Consider the following 16,944-nt stretch of genomic DNA (forward strand, 5'->3'; position numbering starts at 1 on the left):
ACCCACCTCAATAGCCTTCCCCTCAACTACAAAGTGGATCATTTGGTCACAGAAGGAGATGAGTTTGATCAAGAAGGACCTGCCTCTCACGAACCCATGCTGGCTGTGTCTGATCCCTCCAGTTGACCCACGCACGCTATGTGACAACTTTCAAGATGACCTGTTCCATTACCTTCCCTGGCACTGAGGTCAGGCTGAGAAGCCTGTAGTCCCCCAGATACATCTCTTCTTGTAGATGTGTATCACATTGTGAGAATCCTTCTTTGTTTTTTGGCTCAAAGCTTGCTTCCTGAGGATTTGTTGAGGAGGCAACTAATGGGTGCTAACCGTGTGACAATCGATATCGCTTTGGGCACATTTGAAAGCCCCTTCCCCCAGAGCTGCTTGCTCTGTAGAAGAGCGGATGAGAGTGCTCAGGAGTGTTTACTGGCGGAAGATCTGGCCTGTGACTAAACAGCTCCAGCTAGCTGTGGGAAAATTGGGGAACGATACCATCGTGTTCTGTGAGAAACAGGATGCAGATGGGCATCCCTGCTCCCTCTTATCTGCTGGCAAGGCCCGGAAGATGGGAACAAAGGAGTTTCTGCTGAGATCCCAGAGCCAGAAGCTGCTTTGGATTTGAAACTCTGAATATGCAAGACCACTGAAACAAGTATCATATGAATTATCATACGCTAGGTAAATAACGTATGAATAAAGACACAGTACCACACACAAAATTTGCTCAGTCAAAATCTTTTGAGATGGAGAAAGATGACAGACGCAGGATTTTTGCCTTCAAAACACTCTGTTAGTTGTGAAAGCTTGATTTGTATATGTTTTAGAAGCTCTGACATTCAGGAGGAATGAACAATACCAGCTGATTCTGCATTACGTGATATAATTTAACTTGACACATCTTGACACTTCATCACGTATCTGAAGGTCCATGTTTCTACTGGAGGGGAACAACTGCCTCAGGCTACTACTTAGTATACATGCAGTTCTGGCAGGACAGTCAGTTAATCCTGCATGTACTGCAAAATCTTAGCAACAGAATTACACTAGCTGGAGTAGTTTAAATGTTAACTAATTTTAACAGTAAAACCTTGTGTGTTTTATCCACTATGTTGTACCAAGTAAATCCTGGTGATTCTGTTCATCAAAACAAATATTATAAACCAATGCAAGTATGTACACACATATAAATTATTCTTGCTTTAGAAATTAATTTGTCTTAAAGCATATTTTTATGTAACTAGCTCAAGTCATAGTTAGCTTCAGGAGAGGAATCAAAGGAATATTCACCTACTTTTCCATGTAGATGAATGGGCCAAAATAACAGTATGATGTCCTGCTGGGACAAGACTTATTTTGAGAAAAAATCCTCCCAACTTTAGATAATTTTTGATTAAATGACTGTGTTTGAAAGAAAATGCATTTTTCTCTTCTTATAATGCAAATGTTGAGTGTCTGGACTTTCAAATGCATCCCAGAATGCTTATTGAAACAATAAGCTATGAATATTCTGATATAAGCAAGGGGAGGGGGGAAAAGGGGGGAGGAATATAAATTTTTTATATATCACAAAATTGAACTGCACACGTAACAGCATTCAGTTTGTTCAGGATTTTCAGGAATATAGGTATTATTACTATATTGATAAATTATTAATGATAATAAATGTGTAATGCCACATTTTATGGCAATGACTGGGTGGTGAACCAGGGAGAATAGGAATGCAGTGCTTTTTGTCTACATACATGGTACCTTCAACCCCCATTAGGTACAGAACTGGCATCCTGCCCTCTTTTTATCTCCCCTTTTCTTCTTTTCCAATCAAAGATGAGCAGAGACAACAGCTGAACTAAGGCTCAGGACTGTGGTTGTTATCAGGTGCGGAGATTCACTAGATTTGGCAGCTACACTTGGTGCCTTAACTAAGAGTATTACTGAGAGAAAACGTCAGACTACATTGCAGCCCATAAGTTCTACTGGTATTAGGAGAACTGGACGATTTTGCTAGATTTATTTTTCCAAGATACATTCATTTCCCATGTTTTGCTATTTTTGCTACTTTTCTAATATCTACTTTGATATTGGTGTCATTTTTTAAAATGACTATCAAGTGCCAAGAGTAAGTGAAAAATTTTCTGAAAAGCTGAGAGCTGCACTTAAAATAAAATAAAAATTCTTCATATAGTGCACTTTGAATCTCAGCAGACCTACAAAACAGGTAGGGGTAAAACTGCAGAGGCTATTGCTTACTAATTATATCATAAAAAACAGACTGTGAGATGGACTTTATCCAGGCAGCATGAATCCCGAATCCATTGACTGGACCAGGTAGTCCATCCCCAGCCCTTAGGACATGCTGGGTAGCAGCCTACACAGAAGCCCATTACCAGTGATAGTCTCTCTCAATGCACCCGTAAAAATAACTTTGGGCATCGTGGCAATCTCTGCCTTGTTCATGCAAAACTTATCACCCAGTGGTATTTTCCCTATCAGCAGTGATTTTTGCTTCTACTTTTTACCCAAGTTGAAGAGAAATTGAATTATTTTCACAATTAACATTATCACAGCAGATAAGGCAATTTCTGGCTATTCATCTTTACAAAAGACAGAATGAAACGACGGTAGAATCCAATTGACACTATCGCGTAACTGACCTATGTGATTCAATGCATCTTCCCCTCTACATTTAAAGCTATAACTTCTTTTCAAGCACAGATTTTTTTAATCAGTGAATATTGATGCTTTTTTTACATGGATTTGAAGGAAAATGTAATATGAAAGGACACAAGGAAGAAAAAAATGCTGATTACACATGCACACAAAGATGTAGATATAGGCCACCATTTCTGTTCTTTCACCTTGCCGTTCATTTACATGTCACATTGTTTACTTTTACAGAGAGAAAAAGGCGTATTTTAGACTCTGGATCTAGGCCTACTTATTAGCAGTACTTTCTGTTTCTGTAAAATACAGCTGAAAAACAGTAACTTGAAAAGTCATACGACAGTTTGGAATCAAGTGCTTTGTAAGTTTTAATAAGCCTTACTTAAGACAACTCTAAGTCAAGTAAGCTTGCTGTACCCTAATGTAGCTGTAAAAGTGCTTTAGAGTGATTTTTTTTTTTCCATTAAATTGCATTTTCTTTAATGTTTCTCCTTTGTCTGGGGTAAACCACCTGATTCACAGGCCAAGATTTTAACAGAAAGTACTGTACAGACTCTTCCCCAGATAGATCCCACATCCCAACCTCCCCTTAAAAGTCTGCCTCTTCAGGTGCCAGTTCCAGTCTATTCGCTTTCATTTAGATAAGACTTGTCAATACAATGAAACAATATCATGTATTCTGAAGTCTAAGCAGTGCATTAATTTGTTTATATAGATTCTTTCCAGGAATCGTGTGCCCTTCCATGTTTGCTTAAAAGCTTCATCCCTGAGCTATTTTTAATTTAATGAAAGAAAACTCATTCACTAAAGAGACAGAAGCTATTCCTTTTAAACAGTATATTCTCAAACAGCTGTCTCTGCTGAAATATTGGAAGCTCACAACCAGAACAAATGACTCCTGCTTTCAAACTGGTACCCACATGCTCTGGGTTGAGTTCTCATGTTAATGGCCCTTATGCAGCTATGGCATTTCAGATAACCCAGAACTAAGAATGCAAAAGGGCTTAGGTGAAACAAAATGAGTATTATAGAATTTCACCAAGTTTTCAGCCATTGTTACATCACACACTGCACTGTAAGACAGTAGCAGACTCTGTACATGAAGAGAATTCAAAATGGGATCTAGAAAAAAAAAAAAAGACAAAATGCTAATCATGAAGTCACCTAACATGGCCAACAGGAAAAATTATGAACAAAAGAATCCATTATATCTCATCCCCACCCAGGAAACAGAATTCTTGCAAAAGCCGAAGCAACTGCTGCATTCTTTTCCCCATAATACAACTGATCAACATTCCCTAATCTCCAAAACCTAAAACTCCAGAAGACACTCATTAGATTAAAAATGAATGCATTTGAAAGAAAACAGACATACATTTAGGTAAATATGTGACACAAACATTGAAAGTCACTATCTACCTGAGTAAATTCTGATGTAATAAACACAAAATGTCATTTCATGCATTCTATGCCTAAGACCTTGAAATTACAGCTTGGAGTGCTCAGTTCCCAAGACACACTGCTGCTTGCTGTGATCTCAGAAAGTCCTCATTCCTGGATTTTCAAGGGAGTAAGAAAGTCAGCTGTGTTCCTTGATGTCATCAGCCACTTTTCATACAGTAATTAGAGGGGCAGATCCACACTAGTTCACCTGTTCTTTGGCTACATAAAAGCCTTCATTTTACAAGACTGTCTGGCAACATTAAACAATAAGAGAAGTGATTTCAAAACACCCAAGGATATACTCACATATAGCATCCTAGAGGAGTTATATATAAGATACAGAAGTAAACAGATAGCTCAGAAAGTAATGCCTCCTATTTATTTCCATGTAAACTACAACAGACACAATTAACACTATTTGATGGAGCAAATTCTCAGCTGTTTTACAACATAGTCACCACCATCAGCTATGCGTTTTTGCCAGTGATGAGCAAGAGCCCGCATGCTCTGCTCGTCAAAATCTGCACCAGTGGAAGTGACCCACTGTCACCACAGCAGAAACACATTACCCACTGCCTCACTGTGCTTGCATCCATTGGTTGGTCTCCATAAACATTCAGTACACAACAGTGAGTGTCAGTGGATGCAGTACATCTTTTGCTTCATACGCACTTCCATGTCAGATGCCATTTGTCAGACTGCCCCTTTGCTGCCATCTGTCACACGGCAGCAACATGTAACAGAATACTGTCAGGAAGGTTCAACCTCTACTTCAACACCACCAATGTTACTTAAGACACAACTATGTACATAATATAGTAAGGACACCTTATTTTCTCTTACTAAAAAGTCCTTTAAAATTAACAGAAATCTTGATAGGACATTCTTTCCACCAAGAACATACAACTTTAGCATCAAGCATATGGTACAGGAGAGTTTTACATATACTTGCTTATCTCAAACTACATTTATGCAGGAAAACTGCATAAATGCACTTACTAAATTAGGAGTAGAACCAACAAAATCCATGTTACAATATCGCAGAGTTCCCTACTGTACACTGAAATAAAGAGTAAGATTTCTCCTCTCTGTTTCCAAAAGATATTATTTTTCCCTTAAGTTTTTCTATCAGAGTCTCTCCACAGGTCCCAGTGGACTCCCTGGCAGTCAGCAACACTGAATAGAAGCTGGTCTTGAACTCAATACTGTCAGTTAAGCTGTCTTCAACAAACATAAAACTAAGAGCGTGAACTGGCCTTTTTAACCTCAATTAATCTAAAGCTAATAATTTAAAGAATTAATGAATGAGAGAGGTTACCTCAAATGTAAAATTTGACCTTATGACAGAATATTTTCTTTTACAAAAGTTCTCAATACAGATTTTATGCCCTTAGTAAGAATGCAAGGATTACAGAGTTCAACACACAATTCTTTAAGTCTCTCTCACATGAAGGAGAATTTGAAAAGGTGTAGCACAATTAAATGCTGTAACTGTCTTCCCTTTAACAAGCCTTAGCCAAATCTCAGTTTTAGTAGCTGTTTCAGCTCTATGGAACCCTCTTAATTCACATCTCTGTGCAAAAGATTGAGGTTTTTCTTCTTATCCTTTATGAAATAACTTATATGAATTTACATGAAAAGATACAAAATGTCTTGCAAGAGTGGTTGTGTTTTAAGGCCTTATGTATCAACAACTATTTTATTCATAACAAAGTGGGGGAAAAAAAAAAAACACACAAAAAACAACCACACATACAAGAAAGAAGACAAACCAGTATTTACGTCTGGTACAATTCATCTGATGAAATTTACTGACCACGTATTCAGTGCATGACAAAAAAAGCTCCTGAACTTAAGATCTCAGAACTGTAGCAGTTGGAAGGGATCTCTGGAGATCATCTCATCCAACCCCCTGCTAAAGCAGATTCCCTAGGGTATGCTAGGGTTTTTGAGGGGTTTTGAATATCCCCGGAGAAAGAGACGCCACAGCCACAGACTCTCCAGGCAGTCTGTTCCTGAGCTCTGCCACTCTCACAGTGAAGAAGTTCTTCCACATGTTCATATGAAACTTCCTGTGTTGCAGTTTGTGCCCAATGCCCTTTGTCCTATCACTAGGCACCGCTGAGAAATGCTTGGCCCCATCCTCTCAGCACCCACACTTTAGGTATGTATAAGCATTTCTAAGACCTCCTTTCAGTCTTCTCTTGCCCAAGACAGTTTCATATGTATAATTATTGCAGAGCATATACTGTCAGCAGAGAGAAATGCGAGCTTTGAAAACTATCTACTATAGAACATTTTGCTTTTCAAAACTATACATAGCAGCACGACACAAGGAATGGCAGGTAATGTTATATAAAATATGCATGACTGAACATATGCTCTGTACAGTAGGTTTTATGCACAACTAAAATATAGTAAATGCTTGATAGCATGGTATGGTACAAGCAGAAGAGTAACAGATGAGACAGAACTACAACTCAGAATCAAGATGACGTTGCTTCTTTTTTTCCTTTCATTGAGTGGAGAAGGAGAAACAGAGTTCAAAACTTAAAAGTCCTCCCTCCAACATTTCAGTATTGCTAGCTAGTTGTCAAGCTAATTACATTAGCTTAGCCATTCAGCCTTGTGAAGACACTGCCACTGGACAATAAAAAAAATCACTATTTCCTGTCATAATGATATGACAATGGCTTCCGACATTTATAAAAATTGAAAAGCAATTTTTTGCATAATTACCTTGTAAAGTCAGTCATCTCCATCATAATCACACACATTCTCTTGGCCAAAACAATTATGTCATTGCTGGTATCATCCCATATTTCAATCTCTGCATCAAGCTTACTCTTGACTTTTTTGAAGTCAGCCACTTGCTCAGCTATCTTTTCTTTTTCAGCCTCTGGCAGTTGAGTCATCTTGGCCTGAAACATAAAATAGAGTCATAGAATGGCTTGGTTGGAAGGGACATCTAAGATCATCTAATTGCAGCCCCCTTGCTGTAGGCTGGGCTGCAAACAAAAGAACGTTACTTGCTTAATACCTGTCTATGTCAGAGAGGGGTCTTTTTGGTATTGTGATTTTGGGTATTTGTTTTGGTTTTCTTTTGTTTTTAACTAGATATTACAAAATACGTAACTTAAATGTAGAGCAACCTGAGCCAACTGTTCCAGCCTGGGTACTTCTGAATTTCAGTATCAGTACGCAATCACTGGGTTGAGGCAAATAAGTTAGGTTGGCATAATGCAAACAGCACTGTCCATGAAACTATTACTATTAATGTAGTAAGAGAAACAAAAGAAAATTCTTCCAAACAGCCCGTATAAAATATGACTGACATATTTTCCTTTTTTCTTCAAGTAAAGGATTCTAGGTTTTGTTAAGAGCGATGCAGGTGACAAACTGCAATAATCTTTCAGGTACACAAGAATGAAGGGAAAGGTTTAGTTGTTCTAAAACATTTGAATGTGCTTGTCCTCTGCTGAGAAGGCTCCTCGGGATTATTTCAAGAACTGGGAAAGATCTGATAGTTCAAACCTGCATCTTCTGTCTTTGAAGAAGATGCTGATTAAAGCCGTAGAAAATCAGTATGTGACTGAAGTTATCAAACCTTAAATGCTAACAGAAAATAACATTCAAATGAAGCCACAGCCAAACTGGGCTCAAGTTTGAGGACACAGCTCTATACTTGGCTACAGTTCTGGACTGAATTGTTTGCAAATATTCCACAAGATAAAACTGTTTCAAATGAAGATTTAGTACAGCAAGAGATATGGTACATTCCATGCACATTCCGGTTCTGGAGTCAGAACATTCAGTCTACACTATACGCATGTATTCTTTCTACATTTAAGCATGATGCCTTTTTTTGTTTGTTTTTAATGTTAATGTAAGTGCAATATATCAAGACTGATGTAACTGCTGAAAATGCAGCATGGTGAGAAGAGAAATACTTTCCTTAGAACTCTTATTTATGAGCAAGATTATCAGTTTGCTACAGACAAGGGACAGGACTTCTTTTACCAGAAACAGGCCAGAAACTAAACAAAAACAAACCAGGCTTAGCAAAAAACAGCAGAGATAAGGCAAAAAGGTACCTGATGCATGAGGTCTGGCCAGAAAAAAATTAGAGCTTTAACTTCTTTGACAATGCAGAACAAACTATTTTTATATTACTGATCTGATAAGTTGAGTAAATTTACTCTGAGAGCAGAAATACAACAAAACTACAGTTTGCAATAAAAAAAAAACAGTCATTGCTTGGGATTGTGTAACTGCCAATTTGTTTGTTTGGTTGTTTTTTTAAGTACTACGTATTAAACTTCTGGATGGAAATAAAAGATCACACACATGAACTGATTTTAAGTAAGTCTTTTATTTAAGGTGGAATCAAACAGAAGCGTAGCTGTGCTTCAGCTCCCAGTAAACTAAAATGTGTAGTTATGTGGAGGAAATGATTTTAAATTGCAGCATTAATTTAGCTAGAACCAAAAGTTCCCTTTGCCAATCTTCTAACCAGCATCAGCCAAATCAAATTTAATGCAAAACAGATTCCCTGCATAGAGACGTTCAGGAAGTTCATGTTCTTCCTTAGCTCTGCAGACACTGAATCAGAAGCTTAAATTCCTAAATGGCTGTTCCTGCCTCTCCAGAACAGAGCTTGCCTGCTTCTACATCAGTTGTAATTGAACAGTAGGAACTATGTTCTAAGGGTACATTCTCTTTGCTATCTCTTCCCCAAAACTTGAAGGCCTGAGAGGTGATTTGAAACAAAGCTCAGGCTTCTCTGTTGACTCAGTATATCAAAACCATTCAGGAAATAATTGCTAGAAGTCAGTGAAAGACAAACCTGAAATCTCCCTAGAAAAGGAAAAGCAGAATTGCATCAAGTCTTTGCTTACTATCCACATGATTCTTAAATAACATTCAAGTTCATAGGCTGAATCCAGTAAGTCACGTAGAAGTTATCATACCCACAGTTGGAAAATATTCAAATCACAGGATACAGAATATTGGATTTGAAAGCATGACAACCACATCAAGATTAAGAAAAGGCAGTTCTATTTATTCAAAATACTTTACGTATTTAATGAATAACCTGACATTTTAAAGAGTGTTTTGTGCATTGAATTTTTGGTTAAATAAAGGAAAGAGTGGAAGGACACAGAAAAGCGTATTATGAAAACAGCTGTGAAAACATTAATGCAAATCCCGTAGTAAATTCTTCCTTTCAGATTTGTATCTGGAACTCAAGTAAAAAATCAGTATTTGAAAGTTTACACTGGATTTTCTTTCATTTTTGCTGCTAGAAATGGTCATCTGGGTCATACTGGCTTTGGTACAGGAGCACTAAACAACTCGGCATGAGTAACTGACTACAGGCAATGAACTTGTGACACAACACTTTCTCTCACATGCCCTCTCCTGACTCTGACCAGTAATTTCTACACCTGTGTGATCCTGCCTACCAGACGGTCTCTCAGAGGAGCTGAAGAACAGCCTCATGGACATCAATTATATATGGACTAATGCCAGGATGACTGGAGGCTTTTTGCTCTTGCTGGCTTTTCTATATGAATTTATTCATTTTTCTTCTTCCTCCCAATAAAGCCTTATCTCAGCAGAATCCCAACTGCCTCAAGTTTTACTATAATTTAAGAAACACTCATCTTTGGAGTATAATTATGTAAATGATTAAATGCATGTCTACAGAAAAGAAAATAAAAAACTGCACATAGATACTTGAAATTGACTTCATTGGTATTCTATGCAGATACCGTATGTCCCACCAGGATGGGGAGGCCAAGATCTTTAGTCTTGTTCATCTTTATGTCACTGCTGTGTTTTATATCTACTGCTTTCTCTATGAAGCGGTCCACCTCATGTATTATATAAAGCAACTATTAAGACATACAATTATTTTGCAAATATTTTGTGGTATTCTTGTTTATAAAACATCATCTTCCAAAGTTAAAACAGGAAGTTACAGCAGTGACCGAATTATCAGTTATAATTTATATAACAGGTAATCAGCTTTATACGCAATGCATATGGTTTTCAAGCCATGTGATTTAAGAGTTTTTATTTATGCTTGAATTGCTGTGTCACAAGGTTAATTTTCCCATTTATATCAATTACTGGAAATTATAGGCCTCCCAAAGTATGTTGTAATTGCAATCACTAAATTATAAAGTGTAACTAATAATTAAAGGAATACTATACCTGTTTTGTTAAAAAAAAATAAAAATAAAAAATAAAAAAAATAAAAAAAAGAGAGAGAGAGAGAGAGAAAAAAAGACCTAAAACAAGCCACATAAAATCAAAACACATTCACCTCATGGTTACAAGAGCTTCCTAAGAAAGATATGAAACAGACAAAAATAAAGATCTGGGCTACAGAATCTAAAGAACTCAAGTACCCCTTTCCATGCTATTTTGAGTTGAAGAACGTATGGTTTGATACACAAACCACAAGAAAGATGACATCTTAATGAGGGAAATCTGACAAAGTATCCTGTTACATGTCAATAAGAATAACTTTCAGCTGGAATAAGACACATCAGCCAAACAAAGGCACAAAGGAAACCACAGTTCTGACCTCGCAATTCTGAATTTTTATCTCATTTCCCTCATAGTGCTTTATTAACATAGGATCATAAATTGCAGAATGACTTGGGATGTAAAGCAACATAAGCACAACCATTTCTAACCTCCTGGTCATGGGCAGAGCTGCCAACCACCAGACCTGGCTGCCCAGGGCCCCATTCAACATGGCCTTGAACACCTCCAGGGATGGGCCATTCACAGCTTCTCTGGGCAGCCTGTGCCAGCCCCTCACCACTCTCTAAAGTACAGAATTTCCTCCTAACATCTAACCTAAACCTCCCCTCTTTTAGTTTAAAATCATTTCCCTTTGTCCTGTCTCTATCTACTCGTGTACAAAGTTGATCTCCCTCTTGTTTATAAGATCCCTTCAAATACTGGAAGGCCACTAACAAAATAAAACAAATGTATGCACAGTGTAAGTGTAGATATGACTTCCCCTTGAAATAGGCAACAAGTACATATAAAGTAAAGACCTAAATTAATCATGTGATATTACAGAAGTGCTGGATTATTTTGCCCACTAGGAAAAGCAATTTTTTCATTACTTCTACGAGATGGTACAGGAAAACTTAAAATTAGGAGAGAGAAAATCTGTTTTTTCTTACTTTTCTTTTTTCCTTAAGAAAGAAAAATACCTGCAATATGTATTTTTTTTTTTCTTTAATTTCCTTTAACTCTTGAGGAGTTACGTACATTGCCTTGTTTGCAACTTGATGCTATAGAATAAGATTAGACAATCTTTTTACTTCAAACCCTTTTAAGTTTCAGTCAGTTTATTGTTACAGATTGAGACAACGTAAAAGATTTTACAAATTATCCACACAATGACTAAAACAGACGATCCATAAGAAGCAGCTACTTAGTGAAGATTTTGACTCTTGTCCCACTGCTGCATCATTTGCCAGTGAAATTCCAACCTCAAAAATCGGCCTTTCTGCCTGACTTCACTCTCCAAGGATGACTTCCGTATAGACCTACGGTATTCTCTTGAATTCTTAAACTGACATGCTTTTTGTTTTCCTGATCCCCTAAAACAAATTACTGGCTAGAGCCATAATGTCAGAATACTTATGACACCTAACATGGAGGTGTGGAGGGAGAGAGGGAGAAAGGGAGGGAAGAGAAACAGCAGAATGAAGCACCATGCCTCCAAACAAATGTTTACATTATCAAAAATTTCCTGAGACAGAAACAAGCCAGATATCTCTCTGAAAGGGAAGAGCTTCCCTTTGAAAACTATTTAACATTTCCTCTATTTGTAAGGTGCAAAGCATTGTGAGATTGTAACTAGAGAAGAGGAAAACTGCTTTTATAGAAATTTGAAGAAATTCAGTGTCTGGAGTGATTCTGTTAACATTGATGTGTCCACTGCCTTTTAAATCATATCCTACATTCTCTACTGAGTGAATAATCACTCAGATTTGGATAAAGAGGTGAAACAGCAAATACTGGATATTAACAAGCCATGGCAAAGTGAATATAAAGAACATTCCCTAGAGATTAAATGTATGGGAGTGATACCAGAAGCTGGAAGAAGCTGCATTTCTTCCCTGAGGTCACCAATTGCCTTTTCCTGGAATTAAGGTCTGTAACATAATTCTTGAAGTCCAGCCTGCTTTCATCAACTTTGGTGCCTCGTTTTTGCTGCCATGTCAGCTCCTGTGTATTTTTTACATACAGCAAAACTGAATGAAGAGATAAAGCTATCAGCAGATAATTTCAAAAACACAAATTCGTAACGTCGATTTTGTGAACCTTCACAAAAAAGGCAATGCATGTTATTAATCTAACTCCTCTCTGTGCCAGGGAAACAGGCTTGTAGATGAAGAAGAAATACGCCATGAATATGGGCTGCATTGGATTGTGTCATTGGTTCTCATGTCCCTTTCTAAACAATCTAGGGAAACATAATCTCTACATAATTGGCATTGAGTGGATGCGTCACTCACTGAAAAACTGTTCACAGAATACTTTCCAAGAAATCATGTCAAAGTTGAAGGGATCAAAGTTGTCCAGATGTGGAGTCCTCAGTACAGGAGTGACACAGACCTGTTGGAGCACATCTAGGAAAGGGCCACAAAAATGATCCACATAATGGAACACCTCTCCTATGAGGACAGGCTGAGAGAACTGGGGATAGTCAGTCTGGATAAGAGAAGGCTGCAAGGTGACCTGCTACCAATCTTTCAGTCTCTAACAGGGGGCCATAAAAAAGAAGGGGACAAACTCTTTAGCAAGATCTCTGGCGACAGAAAGAAGGGAAATGGCTATAAGCTCAGGGAGGGTAGATTTAGGTTAGATAGAAGGAAAACATCTTGTACAGTGAGGGTGGTGAGGCACCAGAACAGGTTATCCAGAGATGTAGCTGATACTCCATTCCTGGAGACTTTCAAGGTGAGGCTGGGGATCTAGCAGTGGTGTACCTTTCATTACAGGAGAGTTCGACTAGATGGCCCTCAGAGTTCTCTTCCAACTTTAAGGATTCTAGAATCACAAGATCCTTCCAGATGCTATTAAGGGAATAGATCCTTCCTAGATCCTATTAAGTGAAATACTGAAGGGATCTGCTCCAACTCTAGAGTTATTCAGTATTTTTACTAAGAGTATGTATGAAAGAACAAAGAGCACACACCACACACGTATGGCATAAACAGTCTACTTCGACATGTAAAAGACGTGATTTACAATCCAGAGTGTTTCCTACTCCTTGCTTATTCTTAAATTATCATTATTTCAATAAAGGGAAAAAATGTAGCAAGTTAGAGAGGAAATAAAATACTTTTGACAGATCATGACACCTGACAAAGAATCTTTATCCATGTATTAAGCATCAAAATTACTATTAGCAACACCTGCTCAAAAATCACTGAATTGGTACTATGCTTGAATTTTTGTCATTGACATTTCCAGACTCTATGCAGCTTTGCTAAGAATTAATCTTGCATATGATTTTAAATTTGCCTTTTCATTATCCAAATAGCAAAAGCTTGCTGTTAATGTATGCCAGCATTTATATTAACAAAGTGACTTTAGATGCAAAGTCTTTCAAACTTGAATAAGAGTAGCTGTCTCATTTCCCTTCCAAGTATTCCCTTCTGTCAGTAGCCCTGTCAGCCATGGAAGCAAGCCCTGTTATAAGGTGCCAGTGGAAAGCACAGATAGCCAGTCAAAAGAGATGATTCCTACCATAGTTAGTACTGATGCAACCTCACCTTGAATACTGTTTCCAGGGATTCACAATATAACGAGGATGTTAAAGTACCTGAAAGCATCCAGAGAGCAAAAAAGCTGGTTGCTGGGCTGCAATGCATGTCCTGTGAGGAGAGGTAAGACTGTTTTGGATGTCTTTTCAAGGCTGAATATATTTTTAGGTAAGAAATAACAATCACTGTATGTAAGGCATAACACAAATAAAACAGGAAAATAATTCATTTTGGATTTTCTCATTCACACTATTACACACACTGAACCAACTCTTCATCAGCACCAAACTGTTCTGCAAACATAACATGCAACAAATCTACAAATGTAGATCTTACTCTCAGATATTTTTATCTACGTATTCATGTAACAGCCTGAGAAACTGAAAAACAGTGTGGGCGGTTGGTTGTCTGAGAACTGTTTTGCTTTTCTCATCTGCACACATTAAAATATTTTGTACATTCTTCAGTATGATCATGTAACTCACACCAATAGCTTTAAAATTAAGCTAAGCTATTCTCTTTAGTAATTTAATAACTTCAAGCCCTTATACTTTCTCTTGCCCTCAAATGCACATTGTCTTCTAAGTAAAAAAATTTACTGGGCAAATACTTAATGTTCTCTTCAACTCAAAACCTGATGTAATCAGGTCACAAACTACCTCTCTCTGATTACAATGTCATAAATTTCCAAACAACATTTGTGTGATAAATTTACAAAATAATTACACATGTTAGACACAGGCATCAGAGGAAGAACACTTGGCATATGGTAGATCCAAATTTCACAGTACAAAAACTGCATTGTTCCTCGGATCTGCGAGCAGCACATGTTTTTGCAGAAGCTGAGAATTTGCTCCTAAAGATCTTCTTCAGGGCTATAAAATTGTGCTACAAATAATTAGTATTGCTATCCAGTTTAATTACTGACAGATCTCACAGCGTACAGCAGAGGTTAATCCGTATCCCATCATGTGGAAAGGTGCCATAAGCACTGTCATATTATTCTTAGAGACTGGGAATTACCTGAGGGAAAGACAAGTCAGTAACATTTCCAAGTTTACCTATACAGATGCAGTCAGGAATATCAGCATGAGGTTAAGTCTCGATCTATTACATCCTCTCTCTAGAGAGATATTCTAGAGAAGTTATAATTAATAATCTGTCAATTTTATCTACACGAAAAAAAATGAGATTTCTGAGTTAAGATGTAGCCTTTGTTACCATCAGTGAATGCATATCCAATTTGGTTTTACATGCTGTATGTGTGATGAGAGAAAGAAAGAAGTCTCTTTCAAAAGCACCAGCTTCCTATTGGGAGCACTGAGAAATCAGACACACGAGAGGATGGAAACACTCTTGACAAAGCAAGTGAAATCAAGAGTGCTGTTATCCAGAACTAATATTGAGAATGAAATGTGTAAATAAAATTGACTTTACTATGCTGGAAACATCCAATAGAAAGAACATAAGGAGGGAAAAAAAAGCTACTTTGCAATCTTGCCATACTACTTCTGGATTACAGACATTGGTTTTACCACTGCACCAGAAAGACTTACTATTGCACAAGAACTCGCTGCCTTGACCAATAAATAAATAAACAAACAAAAATCAATCGAACCCAGTCTAAACCTTAAAATCGATCTTCCCTATACAAAGTCTCCATACTGCATAATATATTCCAGGAATAAATCTTCAGATAAAAAGCATCAAAAAGCTGACCAAAGAGGCCTAACATCATTCAAATTTGCTTCAGCAGACAGTAGATTTCATCAGACATTTACTTAAAGAAAAACTACATTTGAAAGTTTGTCAACATCTTGACGTGGTTTGAGAGAATATGCATCTTATGTAGTCATTTTCTATTAAATTTTTTTATAATGTGCCATTTACAACCCTTATATCATAATGTGAAATATAAGAAAATTGTTCCCAATTAAAGGATCAGAATCAGTTATTAAATAATGACTACTAAATAGATCCTTAAAGCAGTGAAATTTATGGCAATTGTACTATCTGGGGGAAAAACTGAAGAAAAAGAAGAAGTTTATTTCCATTACTAATAAGCAACTGTTTTTTCATACATTTGACCCAGCCACAGTTTGGTATGAGCTATTTACGATGAGGTTTGTTTCAAAGAAAATTCCCTTTAAAGAAGTACTTTGTTTTATCTGAGATGTGAACACAGGTGTGTAAAAGAGATCTTTCAAAGCTTTTCTGGATCTTTTTCTGGATCTCTTTTTATTATTTGGATAGCAAACATCTACAAATTACTTTCATATTTTCTTAGTGAGAGAAAAACCTTCATTTGCTTTCTTTAAGGAACATCTACAAAACTATTCAGTATACCATCTATGTATTACATTCCAAATGAATCCATATCATCTTAAAGAATAACATTTTGAAGGAAAATTTTGCTTTTCTTAACTGCAGAAAAAATTTTATCCTGTAAGGTGAGGAAAAATCTTTTATAAATGTTACACTGTACACCATACTATAAGAAATAATTGACAGTTAATTAACATGTGATTGATATGTACAAAAGTAAAGAAGTTTTCACTTGTTTCCCAAAGAAAAAGAGATTAAAATTCCAGTCATACTAAATACATTGTCTCTCAACAAATCCCATTGCCAAGAATAAGCCTTTTTTGCTTAGATTTGTTGATGCGGCATGAGAAGTACAAAAGGTATCACAGAATTCTTCTTGAGAACAGAATATAGCCAATAAAAAGCAAACAAAAAAAAAAAACAAAACCCAATCCTTAACTCTTTTTTTTTTCTTTTTTTTTTTTTGTTTTGTTTGTTTTTTAATAAAATACTAACTAAATTTTACTCGTTGTGTATACATAAGACTTAAATATAAACTGCCAGTAGTTTCTGAAAGAGTAGCCAGGTACCATTCTAATACCACAGTTTTCTTCATAGTTTACACTGGGTGTTTTTTTTCAGAATTCACGTTAGAAGAAAAAAAATGGAACACAAATCAACAACTTTCATTTTAGTTAGTATTTTGGATATGATTTTAGGGACTTAATAA

At 36.8% G+C, this 16,944-nt stretch overlaps 1 protein-coding gene across 3 annotated transcripts in view; it reads right to left on the minus strand.

The window, feature by feature from the left end:
• CTNNA3 (catenin alpha 3) overlaps positions 1 to 16,944 on the minus strand; it is a 418,023-nt gene that overhangs the window by 34,181 nt on the left and 366,898 nt on the right. For all 3 annotated transcript variants that reach the window (XM_042862647.1, XM_042862648.1, XM_042862646.1), the window contains one exon: positions 6,844 to 7,025. In XM_042862647.1, coding sequence (XP_042718581.1) covers positions 6,844 to 7,025 — 182 coding nt within the window. The remainder of the gene's footprint in view (positions 1 to 6,843; positions 7,026 to 16,944) is intronic.

The sequence above is a fragment of the Lagopus leucura genome, unplaced genomic scaffold (genome assembly GCF_019238085.1).
Source record: "Lagopus leucura isolate 7727_CA_CO unplaced genomic scaffold, USGS_WTPT01 Super-Scaffold_739, whole genome shotgun sequence".
NCBI classification, from domain to species: Eukaryota; Metazoa; Chordata; class Aves; order Galliformes; family Phasianidae; genus Lagopus; species Lagopus leucura.